General features: G+C 39.6%; 1 protein-coding gene and 1 non-coding gene across 4 annotated transcripts in view; one reads left to right on the top strand and one right to left on the bottom strand.

The window, feature by feature from the left end:
• The window catches only part of IQCG (IQ motif containing G), a 43,258-nt gene that overhangs the window by 17,157 nt on the left and 3,241 nt on the right, over positions 1-22,860 (top strand). The window contains exons 6-10 of one of the 3 annotated variants that reach the window (XM_070406428.1): positions 4,847-4,928; positions 13,625-13,786; positions 14,908-14,982; positions 21,228-21,359; positions 22,234-22,335. In XM_070406428.1, the coding sequence (XP_070262529.1) occupies positions 4,847-4,928; positions 13,625-13,786; positions 14,908-14,982; positions 21,228-21,359; positions 22,234-22,335 (553 nt within the window). The remainder of the gene's footprint in view (positions 1-4,846; positions 4,929-13,624; positions 13,787-14,907; positions 14,983-21,227; positions 21,360-22,233; positions 22,336-22,860) is intronic. The other 2 variants (XM_070406431.1, XM_070406430.1) reach the window with 2 other exon arrangements.
• Positions 18,327-18,433, bottom strand: LOC139004516 (U6 spliceosomal RNA). The gene has a single exon (XR_011470396.1). It is a non-coding gene; the product is annotated as a U6 spliceosomal RNA (small nuclear RNA).

Genomic DNA, 22,860 nt, shown 5'->3' on the forward strand with positions numbered 1-22,860 from the left:
AGTTGCATGTGAAAACGTATTCTTTTTTTAAAAATATCTATTTATTGATTTAAGAGAGGAAGGGAGAGGGAGAGAGAGATAGAGATATCAATGATGAGAGAGAATCATTGATTGGCTGCCTCCTGCACGCCCCCAACCGGGGATCGAGCCACAACCCAGGCACGTGCCCTTGACTGGAATCGAACCCGGGACCTTTCAGTCCACAGGCTGATGCTCTATCCACTGAGCCAAACCAACCAGGGCTATAGTAGTCTTTCTTAAGACTGAGTTCACTGAAAATTCCTGAACAGTAACAAGTGACAATAAAAAGCATGTTGAGGGAAGTTTACTTTTCCAGGGCCTTTCAACTAATTCCAAAGATTTTCATTGCTTTAAGACATTCAACGCAATCGAAATGCTTTGGGACCAAGACAAAAGTCTCTTTATAAGAACCCTGAGTACTCAGAATGAGAAAGTGTTGATCTTGTCTGCATAGGTGGAATTGTTTTTCCTTGAGTTTGTTACTCTTCCTTTGTGCCTTAGTATTGGTGATAAATTCAGTAGTGGTGTTATTATGAAGATTAGATTAATTTATACATATACAACACTTTGGATAGTTCCTGGCACATAGTCAGTAAATGCCTACTATAAGTTTATAATAGCTACTATTATAATAGCTACTATTATAAATTTAACAGTTATAGTTGGCAAGGAAGCACGAAAATGAGCAGTTGTATACATTGCTGGTGGGAGAATAAATTGGTAAAACTTTAAAAAAGTTATTTATGAAAATGAAAAGATACACACCTGACTTTAATTTTATACTATTCACTATTACATATGTACTGGTCCATAACTTATTTAACCATTCCTTGAGTTTGAACATTGAGCGTGTTTCCAAATGTTTGCTATAGCAAATAATGTGTCATGTACATTTTTGTACGTAAATATGCATCATCAAATGTCTGAATCTTTTATTTTTCCTTTTGGTTGACTCAGTATATGTGGAATTACAGAATCAAAGAGAGAGTCTATATTTTGATGGATGATATTATGAAGCTGTTAAAAATATTGCTTACAAAGTCATAATAACATGGAGAAAATATTTGTTACAGTTTTAAGTAGAAAAAGAAAGGCTAGACATAAGTTAGTATTATCACATCTGTATAATAAAATTAACAAAAACATGTATAGAAAATGAGAACTGGAAGGAAATATATGCCAATGTGTTAACACTGGGGTGTTTTTACAAAGCATCTTTTTTTCCCCTAAATATTTATTTTTATTGATTTTTTTAGAAAGAGAGAGGAAGGGGAGAGAGAAAGAGAGATAGAAAGATTGATTCATTGTTCCATTTACTAATGTGTTCACTGGTTGACTCTTGTATGTGCCCTGACCAGGAATGGGAGCCACAACTTTAGCATATCAGGATGACACTCTAACCAACTGAGCTACCCAACCAGGGCCCAAAAACCTTTTAATTTTTAAGTATTTTCTCAATTTTCACTTTATTAAGGGAGAAAATAAATGTGTTAACAGAAAAGCTAAACAAAATACATATACCCTTTTGACCCAGCATTCCTACTTTTGGAAATCTAGCCTATAGGAAAAAAAATTAGATATATATGCAAAACATTTATTGCAGCACAGTGCAAATACCTAGACATAGCATAAATGTTCTTCAATAGGGGAGTACTTGAATGATTGTTAACTTTATAAAATAAAAACATACAGCTATTAAAAAGAATGAATTAGAGTTATGATTGATTGAAGGAATGTTTCTCATACATAGATAAGTGCCCAAAAGTTACAGTATTATGTATAGAGCATCATTCTATAAAGAATACCTGCTCGTTCACATATTTGAGAGCACAGAGAAAGATGTGGAAGTATATATACATCAAAAGGTTTGATATTGGTTACCTCATAGGAGTAGAATTGGCGGGGAGAAGGGAGATGGCAGATTCTCTATTTTTCCTCATATATTTCTATTCTGCTTTGAAATATTACAATGTGCACTAATTGTATATGACCTTCCTTCCCCTCACACACCCCTACACCTCACTCCCCCAAAAGAAGTTTCATAAATAGAGGGCTGAGGGGAGAGGGATGAAGAGTGAGTGCAAATGAGTACAGGATTTCTTTTGGTGGGTAATGAAAATGTAATTTTGAAAAAGCTAATCAAGTAAGAAAAATAATAAATATATGTATCATTGAATAGGAGGGAGAAAATAGTCTAAAACTCAATGTAGACAGTTTGCCAGTGGTTGATTTTACATATGATTAATTATAATGATTTCTTTTCATTTTTTCTTCTAGTTAGATAGGTATCAATTTAGATTAATTTAAATTGGAAAATCATATCTAGATTTGGGCAAATCAATGACAAATGGTGTTTAGTACTTTAAATATTTTATGATTGGTACTTTTAAAGTCACATCCAATTTAATGTTGGGTATGAGTTAGACAATTTTCTATTTAGTTTTTTTAAAAAGAGCTTTATTGAGAAGTTTATATACTGTTAAAAAGTTACTCTGACACTTGTTAAAATGGTAAGGAAGACTTTATTCAAGACTATTGCAATAGGTGTCAAAACTACAGCAATAGGGGAGAGAGACTGGGCTCAACTCCGAATGCAGCAAAGACATTTGGGGATGTATAGCCAGTGAGAACAGTGAGGGGTCAGTGGATGGAAAATTCCTAAAAGGAGGTATAAAGGGTAGGGGATTCTTGCTAAATTAACTTAACAGGATTGTTGCTGAAGATAGACCAAGGGCTTAGACTCAAGGGTGGGGAATGAAGAATTTGAGCGAATATCCAGGGTGATCAGATGTCAACAAGGGTGGGGGATTCTATCTAAACCAGTGGGGAGTGCCAAAACCGGTTTGGCTCAGTGGATAGAGCGTCGGCCTGTGGACTGAAAGGTCCCAGGTTCGATTCCGGTCAAGGGCCTATACCTGGGTTGCGGGCACATCCTCAGTAGGAGATGTGCAGGAGGCAGCTGACCGATGTTTCTCTCTCATCGATGTTTCTAACTCTCTATCTCTCTCCCTTTCTCTCTGTAAAAAATCAATAAAATATATTAAAAAAAATAAAAAAATAAAAAAAAAAATAAAAAAAAAATAAACCAGTGGGGAGTGAGGGGTGGAGGTGGGGGTGGGGAAGATCAAGGCCTAATAGAGAAGGAGGCTCTGAGTACAGGGTTTCTTTTGGTGGATGATGAAAATGTTCTGGAATTAGAGAGTGGTGATGGTTGCACAACTGTGAATAAACCCAAAACCACTAAATTGTACTGTTTAAAAGGATGAATTGTATGGTATTAACAAAGACTCTTTCCTTGAACTAATCAGGCTCCTCTGATATTTTTGTTATAGCAGCCCGAGCGAGCTAAGACAGTTGTTTAGTTTTGTTTATCTTTATGTTGTTTTATTATTTTGCTTGCTTGTTTTAAACTTAAGTACTGATTTTGAATCCTGCTGTGCCATTTACTGTTCGTAAGAGTGTGAGGTCTGTGTCTTCTGAGAGATGGATGCCAAGATGAGATTAGTCACTTGAGTTAAAGAAAATGGAAGGGAGCCTTCAGACCCAATGCTGGACTGATCCCAAGTGAAGGAGACGGGAGGTTGGCTGAAAGAGACCGCCTGCGGAGTAAGGATATTGGGCAAGGTCATCAGGGAGCCCTTGAGCCAAAGTCAGCCATCAGAAAAGCCCTGGTCTCTCAGGAAGGGCCTGCCCTTTATCCCTGCCACATTCAAAAATTGGCTGGGAGCAGTCGGTGGGATGTGAGGCCTCAGAACACACAGAGTGAAGGATTTCAGAGCCTTGAGCTATGTTTGCTTACACTCCCTGTAGTTGGAGGTCTGCGAGGCACATTCTCATGTCCACCACAGCATTACCTCAGCTCTCTATTACCCTCATTTGTCAAATAGGAATAATGATAGAGACTACTCATAAGGTTATTGCAAGGTAAGAATATGTGAAGTGCTCAGAGTAGAAAAGATTCTTTTTATCCTCTTCCTGTACCTTCTCCTCTTAGTTTTCTCAGCAGTAGCTATTTTATTTTATTTTTGGGGTGTGGGTGGGAAGAAAAAGGGAAGCTTTTATTTTTAAACAGAAGAATGCCAGTTCATAAATGGAGAAGGAATGATAAAATTACAAAATCACCACTTTTGCAACTTTTTATACTGAATAATGATTCAGTCAAATGTTAGCAATGGTACTGAAAACATTAGGTAAAAGGTGCTTGGGAAACAAGATATTTGCATGGTGAGAATGTGCCTGTATGATAGAGATGTGGTGGTTATCACCTTAACTAAGAGCTTGAACTTAGAATAAGTAATTCAGCAGCAACAATTTTAGATACAACACTGATAAGCCAAAAAAAATCCTCCTTCAAATTAGTAAAATAAATCAGTCTTTTAAAAAGTATCACTGAGCCCTGACTAGGTAGCTCAGTTCATTAGAGCAGTGTCCTGATACGCCACGGTTGGGGGTTTGATCTCCAGCTAGGGCACATACAAGAGTCAACCATGAAAGCACAGGTGGGTGAAATTGATGTTTCTCACCCCCCTCTCCTCCTCCCTCCTGCCCTCCCTGCCTTCCTTCCTCTCCGTCTCTAAAATCAATAACATTTTTTAAAATGTTTTTTAAAAAACGTGTCACTGAAAGTGTGCTCCATGGACCAGCATGATGAACATCACCTGGGAACTTGTTAGAAATGCAGATTCCAGGGCCCTGCCACAGACCTACTGAAATAAAAATCTCGGGGAGAGCCCAGGAATCTGTTTTTTAACATCCAGGTGATCCTTGTGCACATTGAAGTTTGAGAAACACTGCTCTAAACACAAATCATTCTTACTTCTTCTAGGGAGGAAAAAGGAAGAAAACGAATAAAATCTCTTCAAAAAGAGCTTCATAATGTCAAAAGAGAACGGCAAGTTGAAGTACAGGTAAGAATTTCCTGGGCAACACCAAAAGTTACTGAGCTAAAACTGCGGTATAGAAGCCATTTTTCTTAAGCCAAGTTTTGTATGAAAAGTTGCTGTTTCTCCTGAAGAGAGTAACTAGAGAGTTGGTCTGAGATGTACAAGTATGTCCAGAATAGAACTCTGGGAGACCCCAACCCTCTGGAGCTCTCAGTCAGCCTTACCCCTCCCATTCCACCCAACCATCCCACCTACTCCTTCCCTATACGAGACCTTATCTCAGGCAGTCTCATTCCAGCATACCAGATGGGAGACTATAGTCCTTGGTAGGACATCAAGCATATTACGAACTTTCTTATACATGATGGTTAGGGTTTATAATGACATATGTAGTGTATTTTTAAAAATTTATTTATTTATTGAATAGAGAGAGAGAGAGAGAGAAACATCAATTAGTTGTCCCACTTATACATGCATTCATTGGCTGATTCTTTTTTTTTTTTTTTTTTTTTTTTTAAAAACCTCACTCCTTTGAAGGAGTTTTTTTTTTTTTTTTAAATATATTTTATTGATTTTTTACAGAGAGGAAGGGAGAGAGATAGAGAGTTAGAAACATCGATGAGAGAGAAACATCGATCAGCTGCCTCCTGCACATCTCCTACTGGGGATGTGCCCGCAACCCCAGGTACATGCCCTTGACCGGAATCGAACCTGGGACCTTTCAGTCCGCAGGCTGACGCTCTATCCACTGAGCCAAACCGGTTTTGGCAATTGGCTGATTCTTATATGTTTCCTGACCAGAGATTGAACTCATAACCTTGGCATAGCAGGATGACACTCCAACCAACTGAGCTATCAGGCCAGGGAGGGCCATTTATATTGTATTTTAAACTAGAGGCCCAGTGCATGAATTCATGCATGGGTGGGGTCCCTCGGCCTGGCTGGCGATTGGGCCAATCGGGGCATCTCGCCCAGTCTTGATTGGGGCCGATTGGGGCCCGCCAGCTGGGGGGAGGGGCTGTGGGAGGTTGGCCAGCTGACCAGGGGGGAGGGGCCCCAGGAGTTTGGCCAGCCGTGAGAGGTTGGCTGTGGGAGCACACTGACTACCAGGGGGCAGCTCCTGCATTGAGCATCTGCCCCCTGTTGGTCAGTGCATGCCATAGAGACTGGCCAACCGGTCATTCTGGTCATTCTGGTCATTCAGTCATAAAGGTCGCTTAGGCTTTTATATATATACTAGAGGCCCAGTGCACAAAAATTTGTGCACTTGGGGGAGCGGGGGGTTCCCTCAGCCCGGCCTGTGCCCTCTCGCAGTCTGGAACCCCTCAGGGGATGACCACCTCCTGGCTTAGGCCCGCTCCCGGGGGGATTGGGCCTAAGATGGCAATCAGACATCCCTCTGGCAGCCTGGCAGCCCTCAGGGGATGTCCACTTGCCAGCGGGGAGCAGGCCTAAACTGCAGTCAGACATCCTTAGCGCTGCTGAGGAGGCAGGAGAGGCTCCCACCACCACCGCTGTACTGGCAGCCATTAGCCTGGCTTGTGGCTGAGCAGAGCTCCTCCCATGTGAGAGCACCCTGACCACCAGAGGGCAGCTCCTGCATTGAGCGTCTGCCCCCTGGTGGTCAGTGTGTGTCATAGTGACCAGTCATTCCCAGTTGTTCTGCTGTTAGGGTCAGTTTGCATATTACCCTTTTACTGTATAGGATAGAGGCCTGGTGCACGGGTAGGGGCCGCCTAGTTTGCCCTGAAAGGTGTCCCAGATCAGGCTGGGGGTCCCGCTTGGGTGCCTGGCCAGCCTGGATGAGGGGATGATGGCTGTTTGCAGCTGGTCACACCCCCTTCAGGGTGGGGGTCCCCACTGGGGTGCCTGGCCAGTCTGGGTGAGGGGCTGAAGGCTGTTTTCAGGCTGGCGGGTGACTGAAGCTCCCAACCTCTCCTTTTTTTCTTTTTCTTTTATTCTGGGATTTATTTACCTTCTATGGCTGTCACTGGAACTGAAAGCCGGCTTTAGCTCTGAGGCTCGGCTCCAGCTCTGAGACCTCAGCTGCTGAAAGCAGGTATCTGGGTTTGTTTGGCTTCTATAATTGAAACACTGTTGCAGCTCCAGCTCTGAGGCCTGGCTGGCTGAAAGCAGGTTTCTGGGGTTTGTTTAGCTTCTATAATTGCAATATTGTTTCTTAGAGTGCAGCTCAGAGGCCAGCAGCGGTAGGTGGGGAACCTTGGCTTCCTCCATCACTGGAGCAAGCAAGCCTCCTGTTCACTTCAGCTGCCTGGCTGCCGGCTGCCATCTTGGTTGGCAGTTAATTTGCCTATCGCTCTGATTAACCAATGGGAAGTGTGTCAGTGGTACAGTTAATTACCATGTTTGTCTATTATTAGATAGGATAGATACAGAGTGGATTTACTGAGTTTTTATGGTTATTAGGACCTAACCTTATATCTAATTTACCTCTATAAGAAAATGCATACAAGTTTTAAGCAATTGACTTACAAAGTAATGTTTGGGCTACCACTTAGGCAGTTAGAAATTAGTTCTACTAGAATGACGAACACTATTAGCAGTTTAGGGAGTTTAAAAGGATGGCCTAATTTCAGCTTATCATTACCTAGCTATTTGGACAAGTTTATGCTTCATACCAGGGAATTGTCACTATTCTCTGCATGGAAGTTAGACGAATATTTAAAAATATATTAGGAAGAATTGTCTAAAAAAGGCCACTAGACTTTATTCCAACGTACATACTATCTTTAAGTCTTCTGAACAAATTGCTTCCCAAAGAGTCAAAGGGCATGAAGCTGGATGTCCTGGAACCCTATAACCTTATTGCAACGGTAAGAGTACCTTCCCAGTGGTGCTCAGTGACTTTGAGTACAAACTCTTGCCCTTTGACTCTGCTAGTGCCTTACATGTATTCTAGTGCTGGATGAAAGGCATTCTGTACCTCCTCCTTAGCAGGGGCTAATCATGACATTTTCCCCTTAGAATTGGGTTCACGTGAATGTCTAGTCCAGTGATGGCGAAACTTTTGAGCTTGGCGTGTCAGCATTTTGGAAAACCCTAATTTAACTGGTGCTGTGTCACATATAGAAATTTTTTGATATTTGCAACCATAGTAAAAAAAAGATTTATATTTTTGATATTTATTTTATATATTTAAATGCCATTTAGCAAAGAAAAATCAACCAAAAAAGTGAGTTCACGTGTCACCTCTGACACGCGTGTCATAGGTTTGCCATCACGGGTCTAGACTGTGGGTAACCCTATCAGTGGTCAGCAAACTGCGGCTCGTGAGCCACATGCGGCTCTTTGGCCCCTTGAGTGTGGCTCTTCCACAAAATACCGATTTCTGCGCATGGGCCACGAAGTTTCAATCGCACTGTACGTGCACGTTCGCACGTGGTATTTTGTGGAAGAGCCACACTCAAGGGGCCAAAGAGCCCCATGTGGCTCGCGAGCCGCAGTTTGCCGACCACTGCTAAGTCAACTGCAGCACTAAGAATCCCTCACCCATTTGTTCTCCATTCAGCAACCCCATTTTCACCCATGGTCACTGTACTTTGGGACACTCAATGCTATCCTAGAAACTTTGCATGATATCCTAAAACAGGCCTGAATGACTCCACCCTTCAAGCCATACTTGTTTTTTCTCTAGCCACCCTATTACTACTTCGCATGTTACCTGGCTCTTTTCTTCACTCAAGCCCCTCACCTTTTTTTAAAAAAATCCTCACCCGTGGATATGTTTTGTTTTTCCTGATTCTAGAAAGAGAGGAAAAGAGAGAGAGGGAAAAAAACAAACAAAAACATCAATGTGAGAGAGAAACATTGATTGGCTGCTCACCCCGACCGGGGACTAAACCACAACCTAGGTATGTGCCTTGACTGGGAACCGAACCCGCAACCTTTTTGGTGTACAGGACAATGCTCCAACTAAGTCACTCGGCCAGGGCAGGCCCCTCTGCTTTTTGCACACTTTGATGACTAATTTCTTTTTGGGGGGCCAGGTTGAGAGAGTACCAAAGAGAATACGTTGAGATACTCTAATGATCTCTGTGGTCCAAAATGGATTCAGGAATTAAATGAAGATATAGAAAGCATGCTTACTAAATTTGCAAGCAACTCAAAGCTGGTATGTGATAAATAATAGACATTAGAATTAAAGACCCTGTTGATTATTAGAAATTTGAACTGATTCCAAAAAGAAGCAAATGTGAAACTAATGTCCCTAGAAGAATCTTCTTAGTTGAGCATTATGAAGACCTAACTTGTGTTCAGCAGTATCATTAGAGGTTTAGCCAGGTTGTAACATGAGAATCTGAATTTAGGCCCAGCTTCACCACTAGTTGTAGCAACAGCCTTGCCTGCCTATCCCTGTCTCTTTAAACTTCTCAGTCTTCCTTTCATAGTTCTTCCTTCTTCCTTCTTCCGTTTTCCTTCTTGTCACCAGAATCTTCACAATATGACAACATATTACCATAATTCTAAAAGCATTTGAAGTGCTTTCTCTTTGTTCTGGTTACTGAACTGTGGCACTGTGGGTTTTGATCCAACAGGGAAAAACCATTCCCCTGTCTTCTATTGTGGTTAGACAGCTAGAATAATGTGTGCAGTTTTAGGCATCACAATTAAGGAGGAGTTTACTTAGAAGAGATCAGCCAAGACAGTGAGGTGTGTGGAAACTTTATTACAAAAGGAAAGAAAAAAGGAAATTGGTACTATTTTATTTATTATTTATTTTTATTTTTTAAAAAATTTTGTTTTATTGCTTAAAGTATTACAAAGAGTATTACATATGTCTCCTTTCCCCCCGCCCCTTGACCTTTCCCTGGCCTCCCCTATCCTCCAGTGTCTTGTGTCCATTGGTTATGCTTATATGCATGCATACAAGTCCTTCAGTTGATCTCTTACCCCCCTCCCCCACCCCCCCAGGAAATTGGTACTATTGGAAAGAAAATAGTTCAAGTGGAAGTGGGTGGAACTGGAGTCTGAAACTTTAGAATTTGGTCTTGATTGGGTTTCATCTATATCTTGTAATGGTAGACTCCGTTTAGCTCAGACTTTATTCATAGACTCTTAGAGAATCAGCCAGCATTTTTAGTGATAGACAGACAAATACAAATGTTAATTTAACACAGAACTGTATTTGTTTCTGTGGCTGTTATCACTTTAATAGGCCACATTCCCATTTTCCTTTTTCCATCCAACCACAGAGGACAGCCTGAGTTGTAAGACAAATTCCAACTTCTCCAGATGGTAGCGTCCAAAAATTCCAGGAACCAGTACTCTTGTCCCCACTTTATGTTCAATTATGAAAACAGACACTACCATTAAAATTCTTTGGCTCACAATAAGGTGCAGCCACCAGAGCCTTATTAACTTTCATTGGTCGACTCCTTCTTTCCACTACTAAATCATGCTTCTTTGAATTCAAGTAACAATTCCAAAAGTCCAGATCTGAAGGCAGCTTTGGAAGTGAAATTTGGTCTGCTACAAAGCCCCACCAATACGCTGTCCAGTCCACAGACCCTGATTGCAGGGAGAGCTCCAGACACTGTAGACAATGAGGGTTATGATGGTGAGTGGTGATGAAGGCAGATCTTTTCTTAGTGAGAATCTCAAAAGGAAATCATACAATTCAAGGCATTTGGCCTGTAATCCACTGCTTCTCTGTTTTGCACACTAGGAAGACGAAGAAGTAGAATGATGCTTCAGTTCATTATTAGTATGTATGCCTTGGTCATGATTTTACCATCACTGGCCTGTCAATATTATACATTCAGTATTCCTCTTCTGTTTCCACACTGTTGCCATGGAAGGCCATACATTTGTATAGAACAGAAATATAGAGAGGAACTCAGGGTTATCAGAGGCCCATGGTAATAACAAGAAAACCAGATGCCTTTGACTTGGCACAGTGTAACTGCAGACCAATGTCGTATGACCTTATTCACAGTTACATAATATAATGCCTTCTGCTTGCCATGGACGGGAACTCCTAGAGTTTTAACTCTGCATTTCTGATCCTCATCTTGTTGCTCTGGAAGACTTAATGTTCAGTTTGATAAAGAAACCTGACCAGAACATTCTCTTGAGTTTTTGAAAGTATATTTTTGTATGGACATTATTTAACATTTGTACTCCATAAGCGTCTATAGACGCAATTGGCGGACCTTTTTTAATTAAATTCAAAAAATCGTGGCAGTTGACTGGTTAAAGAATACCTACCTGTTTAACACTATTAGATTCTGTGAAAAACAAGACTACAATTATTTATGTGGACTGAAGTTTTTGGAAAAGGTTTTCTGGATTTAAGTGATATATAAGCTGGGCCTTGAAGAAAGTCTAAGCAATTAAGGTTAAAGGATCCCAGTTGATGAAGAAGTGAACACGTCACATTTTACTTTAACTCAAGACTTCCTACAGATTCAAACTTTATCACTGACTGCCATACAATTTGGAACTAGAAGAGAAGAAAGAAGAAAAATGGAGAAGAATGGAGAAAAGTGAGGAGAGTGTAGAGAAGGGAAGGAAAAATTGAGCCAAAAAAGTCATATATTAAAATTTATTTAATAAGCATTTATTGTGCACCTAAGTTGTGTCAGGAACTGGCAGGATTTTACAGATGAGAAATAGTCTTAGAGAAGTTAAGTACTTTGCCCACAGTCCTATAATTCATAAAAACTTATAAAGTACTAAGTATTATCAACTGGGCTTGTAGCATATTCTCTGCCAGAGATACTCTTTGGAATGCTCTGATACAGTTGGAATAATTGCTATACGATTGGAACACTTCCACAGAGTTATATCAAGAAGTTAGGCAAAACAACTTGAAGAATTCCTTCCTGACTAATTTTATGGTTCTTTAAACTGGATTTGCTTTTCATTATGGATTATCTTGACCAATTTCTGCTTTTTTTCTTCTTCTAATACTTACTTAGAACTAATTCTGCCCCATTTACATGGTAAGATTAAAGTTGGTTGATAATTGGGGAAACATAGATCAATGAGTAAAGCCATGCATTTTTGTTATTAGTTGTATGCTTGCTTGTTGTGCTGTCGGCTAACTCTGATTATCTCTCTGTGAAATTACTCACACTTTGTCTGATTTTTTTTCAATCAGATGTTACCACCCTGACTGAAACTCTTTCAAGGCTTCCAATGGCACCCGGAATAGAATTCAGACTTTGTAAGATGCCTCTGAGGTCCTGCAGGTCTTATTCTTACTTGCCTCTCCAACCTCATCTTGTCCCACTGTCAACTCAGGAATGTTCTTTCGGTCCCTGGAATATTTCTAGGTGTTTGCTGCCTCAGGTCTTGGCATGCTTATTTCCTTTTCCTTAGACTTCTCCTTGACACCACTTTTCATGTGACAGACATACTTATCCATCAGTGTCAGATTTAACATTCCTTTCTCAGAGAATCCTTTTCAGACAATCCATTCCAGTGTCGGTCTCCCTTCTTAGTTTCTCCGGCTGGTTGCCCTATCCTTTCGTAGCATTTTGCACCTTTAAAATAGTTTACACATATTTGTTTGTTTCCTTTAACCACTTGTCTACCAAAAGATTGTAAGCTTTATGATGTCAAGGACTACGTCTAGTAAGATCTCTACTATTTACTTAGTGTGGTATTGAATAAATATTTTAAAATAAATATTGAGACCTTAAAATTGCCAACTGCTTTGTAACCTGCAAACAGTTTTCATACATATTCTCAGTCCTTATAGTCACTTCATGAGATATTTCAGGCAGAGTAGATGTTAATTTTCTATTTTACAGAAGGTAAGTCTTGGAGAGCTCAACTCATTGGCCAAGTTCACACAGCTGAGGGCTTGGGGGGAAGAGTGGCAGGTCTTTTGACCATTAGACTAGTGCTTTTTCTACCAAAAAGAGATAGCAATGGAGCCCTGGTTGGTGTGGCTCAGTTTGTTGAGCATCATCCTGTGCACCAAGAGGTCACCAGTTTGATACCCGATCAGGGCACATGCCTAGGTTGTGGGCTTGATTCATGTCTCTCTCTCCCTCTCCCTTCCTCTCTCTTTCAAAAATAAATCAATAAAACCTTTTTCTTTTTAGTAAGAATAATATATATATATATATATGCGCATGGGTGTGCGTGCATGCGCGCGTGCAGGAGGATCTATCTATCTATCTATCTATAGAGAAAGACAGAGAGAGAGAGAGAGAGAGAGAGAGAAAGAGAGAGCGCAATGGGAAATTCTTGTGGATACAGAGTACCCAAATAGTGTGTCTCAGAAAGAATCTCGCCGAAACCGGTTTGGCTCAGTGGATAGAGCATCAGCCTGCGGACTGAAAGGTCCCAGGTTCGATTCCGGTCAAGGGCATGTACCTGGGTTGTGGGCCCATCCCCAGTATGAGATGTGCAGGAGGCAGCTGGTCGATGTTTCTCTCATCGATGTTTCTAACTCTCTATCTCTCTCTCCCTTCCTCTCTGTAAAAAATCAATAAAATGTATTTTTAAAAAAACTAAAAAAAAAAAAAAAAAAAGAATCTCACAGTCCTGATGTTTAGAACTACCTATCTTTCCTTTTCACTTATACTATCCACGATTACTGGCTAAACTTCCCATAGTATGATAGCAGAAAAATAGATTCAGTTCCTTGTTGTTATATACATACATAAGGTAAGCTTAAAACCACTGGCTGAACTGAATGGAGGTAGAATGTATTTTAATTCACAAACCTGGTCTTACCTCTACAGAATCGGAATGAATATATTGCTCACCTCAAGGACCAGTTGCAAGAGCTGAAGGCAAAAACTAACATGGAGAATCGCTTTATGAAGAGAAACACTGAGCTGCAGATTTCTCAGACCCAGAAAAAATGTAACAGAACAGAGGAGCTCCTGCTGGAAGAGATTGAGGTAATCGCTGCTCACAGGAGGAGCCAGGTAGATGGCACTGCTGTCCCTCCTCACTTGCCTCAGCTAACGCAGGAGCGAGAGGGAGATCCTCATGGTTTGTTTTCTCTCTTCTGTAGCCCTAACGTTTGAGGTTAAAAATGAGAACGGAAGGAGGACTTGCATATTTGCCAGGAGAGACTCTGATGGGCTGGAGAGCCTGTATCTCCTGTTGTTTTGTAATGACTGAAAACTGGTTGTACTTTCTTCCCTTGGCCACTTTCTTTTATAAAACCACTTGCCATATCTCCTGGCAATTCTCAGAAGAGAATAAAACAAGGTACGCAGTAACTGCAGGATTTTGCTGCTGCTTTCCTCACTCAACCAGTACCTTTTTTTCTTTAAGTATTTAAAAATAAATGTTTTTATTGATTTTTAGAGAGAGAAAGGGAAAGAGATAGAAACATCATTGATCGGCTGCCTCCTGCACACTCCCTTCTAGGGACTGAGCCGCAACCCAGGCATGTGCCCTGACTGGGAATCAAACCACCATCTCTTGGTTCCTGGGTTGACACTCAACCACTGAGCCACACCGGCCAGGTCAACCAGTACCTTTTATCCCTCCACTAAGAAATACACAATCTAGAGATCTGAAGTTCATAAAACTTAAAAAGGAATGCTGAATGGCTAAAAGAACAACAGGTAGGCGACAAGGAGCAAGCAGTGGGGTGTGTGTCAGGACTCCTTTCTTCTGAGCTCCCTGCTTATTTGAAGCTCACTACCCAGGTGGCTTACGTCTGTGATAGAAAACTTTTTCTTGCACCCTGGACTTCCCTTTTCTAGGCCTAAGAACCTGTGCCCTCGAAGCATCGTTTCTCTCCTTAAATTGACATCACTTTCCAGACAACAGGATTATGGTCCTTTTGTTCTGGTTACTCACGCATCCAGCACGGTGCCTGACACACAGCTCAGTGGTTGGTGAACAAACACTAAACAAGTTGAAAGGAGCAGAATTGTGGCTCCGGAGCAATAGCACAGGGTCCTGTGCTTCTGCCTCAGCTACACCTCTAATTTTGAGAAGTTCTCATTTCCAACCCAGCAGCCCTGCTGGGAAGAACTCCTGACGCGGTTTATTGTTCTCACAGAAACTAAGGCTGAGAACTGAAGAAGAAAACCAGATTCATATGGAGATTGAAATATTCCTTCGAAGGGAGCAGCAGGTGAGTCACCAAAACTATTTTATCCTCTGACATGTTTGTGTTTCACTTACAAAATACCGAGGACAGCCAAACATTTTTTGAAGGGAAAAAAATCAATCTTAATTCTACCAGCTTAATGAATGAGCTATAGCCCATGTTATCTTTTAAAGTCATTCATCTGAGTCCGGCTGGTGTGGCTAGTGGGTGAGCATTGACCTATGAACCAGGAGGTCATGGTTTGATTCCTGGTCAGGACACATGCCCAGTTTGCGGGCTAGAACTCCAGTAGGAAGTGTGCAAGAGGCAGCTGACCAATGATTCTCTCTCATCATCGATGTTTCTATCTCTCTCTCCCTCTCCCTTCCTCTCTGAAATCAATAAAAATGTATTAAAATTTTTAAAAAAAACATGTATTTCCCATACATCAAAACAAAATAAATTTATTCATCTGAATAAAAATTTTATAAAGCTGTAATTTGAATACCTGAGAAACTTTTCTCATTCCTATATTGTTTCATTGTCATAATTTTAAAGTATGACTTTTTTAAATTATAAAAATAACATTCTTGGTTGAGGGAAGATTTTTTTAAATTGCCAATTGTTTAACCCATTTTTTCATGTTACCAGTCTCTTTATAAAATAATTAAAAATAGTTTTATAATTTTCCATTGAATGGTTATGCCATAGTTTACTTGTTACCCTTTATTTTAGATATTTAGGTTATTTCTAAAGTTTTGTTATTATAAATAATGCAGTAACGAAAGCTTTGTCCAAATGACTGTTTTTCTTCATTGCAATTATTTACCCAAAATAAATCTCAAGCATGAGATTATGATGTCAGAGAGACTGGTATTTTGTGACTTGATAATATTGCTAATACTTTGTAATTTACACTGCCATCAGCAGTATATCCAGGCACTAATATCAAGTATCCTCCACAGCACTAACCATTTTAGATATTATTAAAAGTCTGTTAACGAGCTGTTTTATTTTGCATTTTTTTTCTTACTGATAGACTTGACCATTTTTCTATATATTTATTTACTCTTTTTATTTCTTCTTGTGTGAATCATAGGGTTTTAATTAGTATTTCTAATTCTAACAACAAACCAAGCTGAATATCTGTTGGACCAATACGGAAAAAATTTCCATGTTACAGCCTGATTTTGAGAAAGCTAATGAATTTTCAGTAAAGAATTCCAAAATTGTAGTTGAAGAATTACTAGATGCTATATCACAAACCTTTACTGAAAAAATATCTGGTAGGTTATTAGAATTAGGGGCCTGTAACCTGCAATTTAAGAATTATGTGTTGCCCTGACCAGTTTGGCTCAGCGGATAGAGCGTCGGCCTGTGGACTGAAGGGTCCCAGGTTTGATTCCGGTCAAGGGCATGTACTTTGGTTTCGGGCACATCCCCAGTGGGAGGTGTGCAGGAGGCAGCTGATCGATGTTTCTAACTCTCTATCCCTCTCCCTTCCTCTCTGTAAAAAGTCAATAAAATATATATTTAAAAAAGAGAGAATTATGTATCATTTTACCTGTTTCAAATGTTAGACACAGCAGGCATAACAATCAGATGAACTAGTAGATTAAGTGAATGATGGGTGGATGAAGTCAGTGTTGCCCAGATCTTCAGCCCAATAACACAAGCAGTACATAAATACTTGTTAATGAAACATTTGAAACAGTACAGAAATTACATATATATATATTCGTTGTTAATCCTCATCCGAGGATCTTTTTTCCATTGATTTTTAGAGAGAGTGGAAGGGAGGATGGAGGTGGGGGGCCGGGAGGAGAGAGAGAGAGAGAGTGAGAGAGAGAGAGAGAGCGGTGAGAGAAACACATCTATTGGTTGCCTCCTACAGGAATGGCCCTGAACAGGGCTGGGGGTCAAGCCTGCAACTGAGGTAGGTACCCTTGACTGGAATAAAACCTGTGACCCGTCAGTCCACAGGCCAATACTCTAACCACTGAACAAAACCAATTAGGACAGAAATATATAGTTTCAAAGGTGAAAGCTCTCTTAATCACTCCCCTTCTTACAAAACATTTCTTCCACATCTTTTTCTTTTAATAGACATACTTTTATGTGTATCTATTTACATGTTTTTAAAGTAAATGGGGTCATACTAGGTATATTGTTGTAGACCCTATTTATTTATTTACTTACCTTGTCTTTAATGTTTTCCTTATCAGTACAACTGCTGTATAATATCCCATACACAAGCTATACCAACATTTAATTAACCATTCTTCTGTCAGTTTCTGACTTTTTCTGTTAAAACAATGCTGAACATTCTTGGACATGTCTCTAAGTGCATGGTGTATGGGAAGACTATTTTGGTATATTGCTTTTAGATTCCTTATGTCCTCTCATATTCATTTTAATGGTTTCAGTTGATTTGTTTTCTAGGTAGAAGATGTTATTGAGTGCAAATAGTAACAATTTTATATTTTCCTTTTCATTATTTACGTCTGTCTCCATTTTGTGGTTTCTTTTATAGATAGAATGTCAAGTGTAATGTTGACTAATAGTAGTGATACGGGGCCACCATTTTTCTATTATTGGTTTTAACGGAATTTCAGTCACATGAGTAGATAGTCATGTCATGTTTCTCATGAGCAACTGAGGGCATTCATTGGGAGAGAATGGGACCCAGAAACTTGGAATGGGAATGGCTGGTTGGACTCCGATACACTGACAGTCTTGAGACCCTAAGTCACTGCCTTGCCAGTGGAATTAGACTGCACACCCCTGTGTCTGAGACCAGTTGTCTCTTCCCTGAAAATCCTGTGATAATAACTTCATCTGAGGCAGATGCCTTGAAAAAGGATGCTTACTCTCAAGACCTAGCACAATCACCTCTATAGCCCATGGATCCACAACTAGGGTAAACTCTCAGCAAGTTCTGGGGAGAACAGATAACTCAGATAAGTGTACCTCAGAAGGGAATAGATTTCCAGGATGAGTACAGTATTCAACTTTATGAGATGGATTTTTTTATCCACTGAGATATTATTTTTTCTCTTTCAATATGTTGATAAAATATACAAATAGATTTGTTGAGTTGAATCATCTTTATATTCTTGGGCTAAACCTTATAATTTATTTGTAGATTTTTATTTTGTATTTATATATTCCACAAACAAAATTAACCTATAGATGATTTGGTTTTTGGTGTTTCTTTGTTGTATTGCTCTCAGTTATGCTGGCTTGGCAGCTTGAGTTGGGGAGCTTTCTATCTTCTTATACTCTGAAATCTAAAAATATAAATAGAACAAAATATATTATTTGTTCTTTGAAACTTTAGTCAAATTCAGTCATAAACAATCTTGTCTGGATATTATTTTATTTATTAAAAAAAATGGAATCGCTTCACAAATTTGCTTGTCATTCTTGAGCAGGGATCATGCTAATCTTCTCTGTATCGTTCCAATTTTAGTATATGTGCTGCCGAAGCGAGCACTGGATGTCATTCTATAGGGGAGATATTTGGCTACCATTACAATCAATTAATGATTATTGATGCCTTCCCTTTAAAAAGTCTCTGAGTCATTTTTAGTAACTATCTTCCTAGAAAATAATCCATTTTATCTAAACATCCATTTCAAATTTATTAGTATAAAGCTGTGCACTATAGTCTCTTACAATTTAAAATGTTACTTTAGCCCTAACCAGTTTGGCTCAGTGGATAGAGCGTCAGCCTGCGGACTGAAGGGTCCCAGGTTCGATTCCGGTCAAGGGCATGTACCTCTGTTGCAGGTTCCTCCCCAGCCTGGGCCCTGGTCAGGGTGTGTGCAGGAGGCAACCAATCTATGTGTTTCTCTCACACTAATATTTTCTCTTTGTCTTTCTCTCTCTCTTCCACTCTCTCTAAAAATCAATGAAAAAATATTCTCAGGTGAGGATTAAAAACAAAACAAAAAATCAAACTTAAAAATAAAATAAAATATAATGTTCCTTTATTTCTGTAGTTATCCTTTTGGTTTTATTGAGCAATTCTATTATTTTCCTGTCAGTGTTTTTTAATTTTTTTATTTATTAATGAGACAGGGAGGGATGGAGGAAGGGAGAGACAGAAACATCAATTTATTGTTCCACTTATTTATGCATTCATTGGTTGATTCTTATATGTGCCCGACTGGGGATTGAACCCACAACCTTTTGCTGCACAACTGAGCCACCTTGGCAAGGGCTAACCCTGCTTTACTTTTGCTTTGATTATATTGTTTTAGCTGTGGTTTTATAACAGCACATAGCTGGATTTTTATTTTATTTTATAAAATATATTTTTATTGATTTCAGAGAGGAAGGGAGAGGGAGAGAGAGAGAGAGAAATATCAATGATGAGAGAGAATCATTGACAGGCTGCCTCTTGCACACCCCACACTGGGGATCGAGCCCGCCACGGGCATGTGCCCCAACTGGAAATTGAACTGGGACCTCCCGGGTCATAGGTCAACGCTCAACCACTGAGCTATGCTGACCAAGCATAGCTGCATTTTTAAAATTTTTATTTTCAATTAAGATTTTAATATAATTGTGTAAGAGGAAAACCAATATAATTTGCTATACAAATTAATGTAAACAGAAATATGATAAATACCAAATGATGTTATTACATTTTAGCTAGCTTTAGCCAAACTGACATTTCTCTCTAACTTAGAATGATTGATGTGAGTCATGTTTTCTAAAAAATTCCATATCTATGTTCCACTTGATGTCTCATTCTTGTGGTACACACTGTAGAAGTTTGGAAGTTATACATACATTCTGTTCTTGCAGTGGTAACCCTTATATTTTTAACATACATATGCGTACTTGATTCTTTCTCTAAGGGTAGAGTTAATCAGTATCTATATTTCTTGCTATTTAAAAAAATTGATTTCAGAGAGAAGAAGGGAGAGGAAGAGAGGGATAGAAACATCAATGATGAGAGAGAATGATTGGCTGGCTGCCTACTGCACACCCCCTACTAGGGATCGAGTCCACAACCTGGGCATGTGCCCTGACTGGAAATCGAGCCATGACCTCCTGGTTCATAGGTTCATGCTCAACCATTGAACCACAACAGCCAAGCTATTTCTTGCTTTTATTAGGGCAAAGCTTTCTCTTACTTCTCTTCCTCTCCTACACCCCATATTGAAACCATTCATTATATACTTCCATTTTATAGATGGGGAACTGAGGTTTAGGGAATTTAAGTAGACTTATGTGAGTGCCACAATTGCAAGTTGAACCTAGGCAACGTGGCTTCAGAGCCTGTTTGTGCCCAATTGAAGATTTCAATGCCATATTCTCATTTATTATTAACAACTACATTAAATGGCTTTTAAATATATATTGTACTGGTTTCTCTCCCATTCCTGGTACATCTCTCTTTCATTTTATTTTGCTAAAGTACATTCTTGAGTAACTCTTTCAGAAAGATTAGGTATATTCTTTCCCTATATTCAAATGCTTCGTTGGCTAGGTATAGAATATTAGATTCACATTATTATGTTTTAGAGTTTTGAAGACATTGCACCCTTCTCAACTAATATTTAGTGTTCTCAATCAAAGAAATGTCTGATGACATTCCTTACCCTTCAGAATTTTCTACCGACCTTTTATTCCTTTCCTTTTCATTGCAACTTCTCTTATCCAGACACTGAAAAGGCCCTCTTCCTCATTTTTAAATTCAGTAATAACATAAATATCAATAACATAAATAACACTAATATATAAATAACATAAATATTAAGTAGTTTGATGAATATGTACATATATATGCTCCTGTAACCAGCACTCAGATAGAGAAACAGAAAACATTTACAGCCCTGGCCAGTTTGGCTCAGTGGATAGAGAATTGGCTTGCGGACTGAAGGGTCCCAGGTTCAATTCTAGTCAAGGGCACATCCCTCAGTTGCAGGCTTGACCCCTGGCCCCAGTTGGTCCAGGTGCATGTGGGAGGCAACCAATCAAGGTGTCTCTCACACCAGTGTTTCTCTCTGTCTCTCCCCCTCCCTTCCACTCTCTCTAAAAAATCAATAGAAAATATCCTTGGGTGAGGATTAACAACAACAATCAAAAAGAAAACTTTTACAGCATACCAGAAGTCTTCCTCATGTCCCATTGCATCAATAAACCAAGCCTCCTCCAGAAATAGCCACAATTCTGACTTCTATCACTATGGAAAAGTTTTGCTTGTTCTTGAACTTTATATAAGTGATTTGTTTTGTGTCTGGTAGAAGCCATGATTTAATATTCTTTCCAAATAGAAACTTGAGGAGAAGCTAGAGTTCTGGATGGAGAAATATGATAAGGACACAGAAATGAAACAGAATGAACTGAATGCTCTCAAATCTGCTAAAGCCAGTGACTTAACACGCCTTCAAGACCTTGCAAGGCTGGTAAGGAAGCAGAGTTTCAAGAGTTAAGGCTGAGCACTGAGGAGTGGGTGGAGCTAAGTTACAGTAGCTGGGGTAATGCTATTTTTGGTCACAAAGTGAAGATGTAAACCATCTTTTTCTTAAATATATTTTTATTGATTTCAGAGAGGAAGGGAGAGGGAGAGATAGAAACATCAATGATGAGAGCGAGTCACTGATTGGCTGCTTCCTGCCTGCTTCCCCCTGGGAATCAAGCCCGGAACCTGGGCATGTGTCCTGACTGGAAATCGAGCCATGATCTCCTGGTTCATAGGTTGAGACTCAACCACTGAGCCACACTGGCTGGGCCATAGGATTCTTTTTCAATGATCATGATGATAGCGATGACAATGCAACAACATTGATGGTGGGGGCAACAAGAGCAGTGCTAACACTCAGTGCTTACTCTGTCCCAGGCGCTTTACTAGTATTGCACATACACTAGTAGAACTTAATTTGACCGTCATAACCACCTCTTGAGATTTCCACTTTATGGTCTCTGAAGACCATAAAGTGAATTATGATTTCCAAAATGCTTCTAATTATGGCTTCATGTGTACATTCTATCACAGCTCTTAAAACACTACATTAATTTGAGGTCATTAATCCCATGTTAGTATTTCATTTTTATGAAATATTTTCAGGTAAATTTGAGTTATTCAAACTGAAAAACAAGTGGGAACAATTATGAAGTTAATATGTGCATATTTATAATATAGGAATCCAGTAAGTATTTTTTCCTTTGGCTTATCTTTAGATTTGGCATGTTTAGTTTAAATTTTATCAAAACTGCAGGGCTGGCTGGGCCACAGCTTAGCCAAGAGTCCTGTACCATAATTAATGTTTACTTTTGCAGATAAGGGAGTATGAACACGTTATCATTGAAGATCGTATAGAAAAGGAGAAGAACAAGAAGCAAGTAGAGCAGTCTCTCTTGGAATTAAAGAGCATCGTAAAGGTAGAAAGTTGTAATTGTCTTTGTGGGGTCCCTTCAATTCTACATCTGGCTTACCGTTGAGGAATGCAAAATACCTCTCATTTATTATCAAACTCAGAACAGGAGATCTGTGAGGAAACATGGCCTATAGTCAGTGGTGCAGGGAGACAGCTAACAGAAAAAGCCATTCCTCCAACTTTAATCCAGGGAAAAGGAGGTGGCTTAGCAGGGGAAGCAAAACCTAGAATTTGTGCCCAGAGGTCAAATTTAAGGATACTATTTCTAACCAAAAAATATTTTAAAAAATGTTTTTATTGATTTTTAGAGAAAGGGAGAGGGAGAGAGAGAAACATCCATCGGCTGCCTCCTGTACACTCCCTACTGGGGATCAAGCCCAAAACCCAGACCACGAATTGAACTGGTGCATGGGATGAAGCTCAGCCGAGCCATACAAGCCGGGCTAACCAAAACAGCTCTTGACAGAGTTCTATTATTATATTGCTTCTGAAAGTCCTATTTATAAGTTAGCCCAGGCTATCTGCCAGA

The sequence above is a fragment of the Myotis yumanensis genome, unplaced genomic scaffold (assembly GCF_028538775.1).
Source record: "Myotis yumanensis isolate MYYU_CA2020_CCGP unplaced genomic scaffold, mMyoYum1.0.hap1 SCAF_2, whole genome shotgun sequence".
In the NCBI taxonomy this organism is placed as follows: Eukaryota; Metazoa; Chordata; class Mammalia; order Chiroptera; family Vespertilionidae; genus Myotis; species Myotis yumanensis.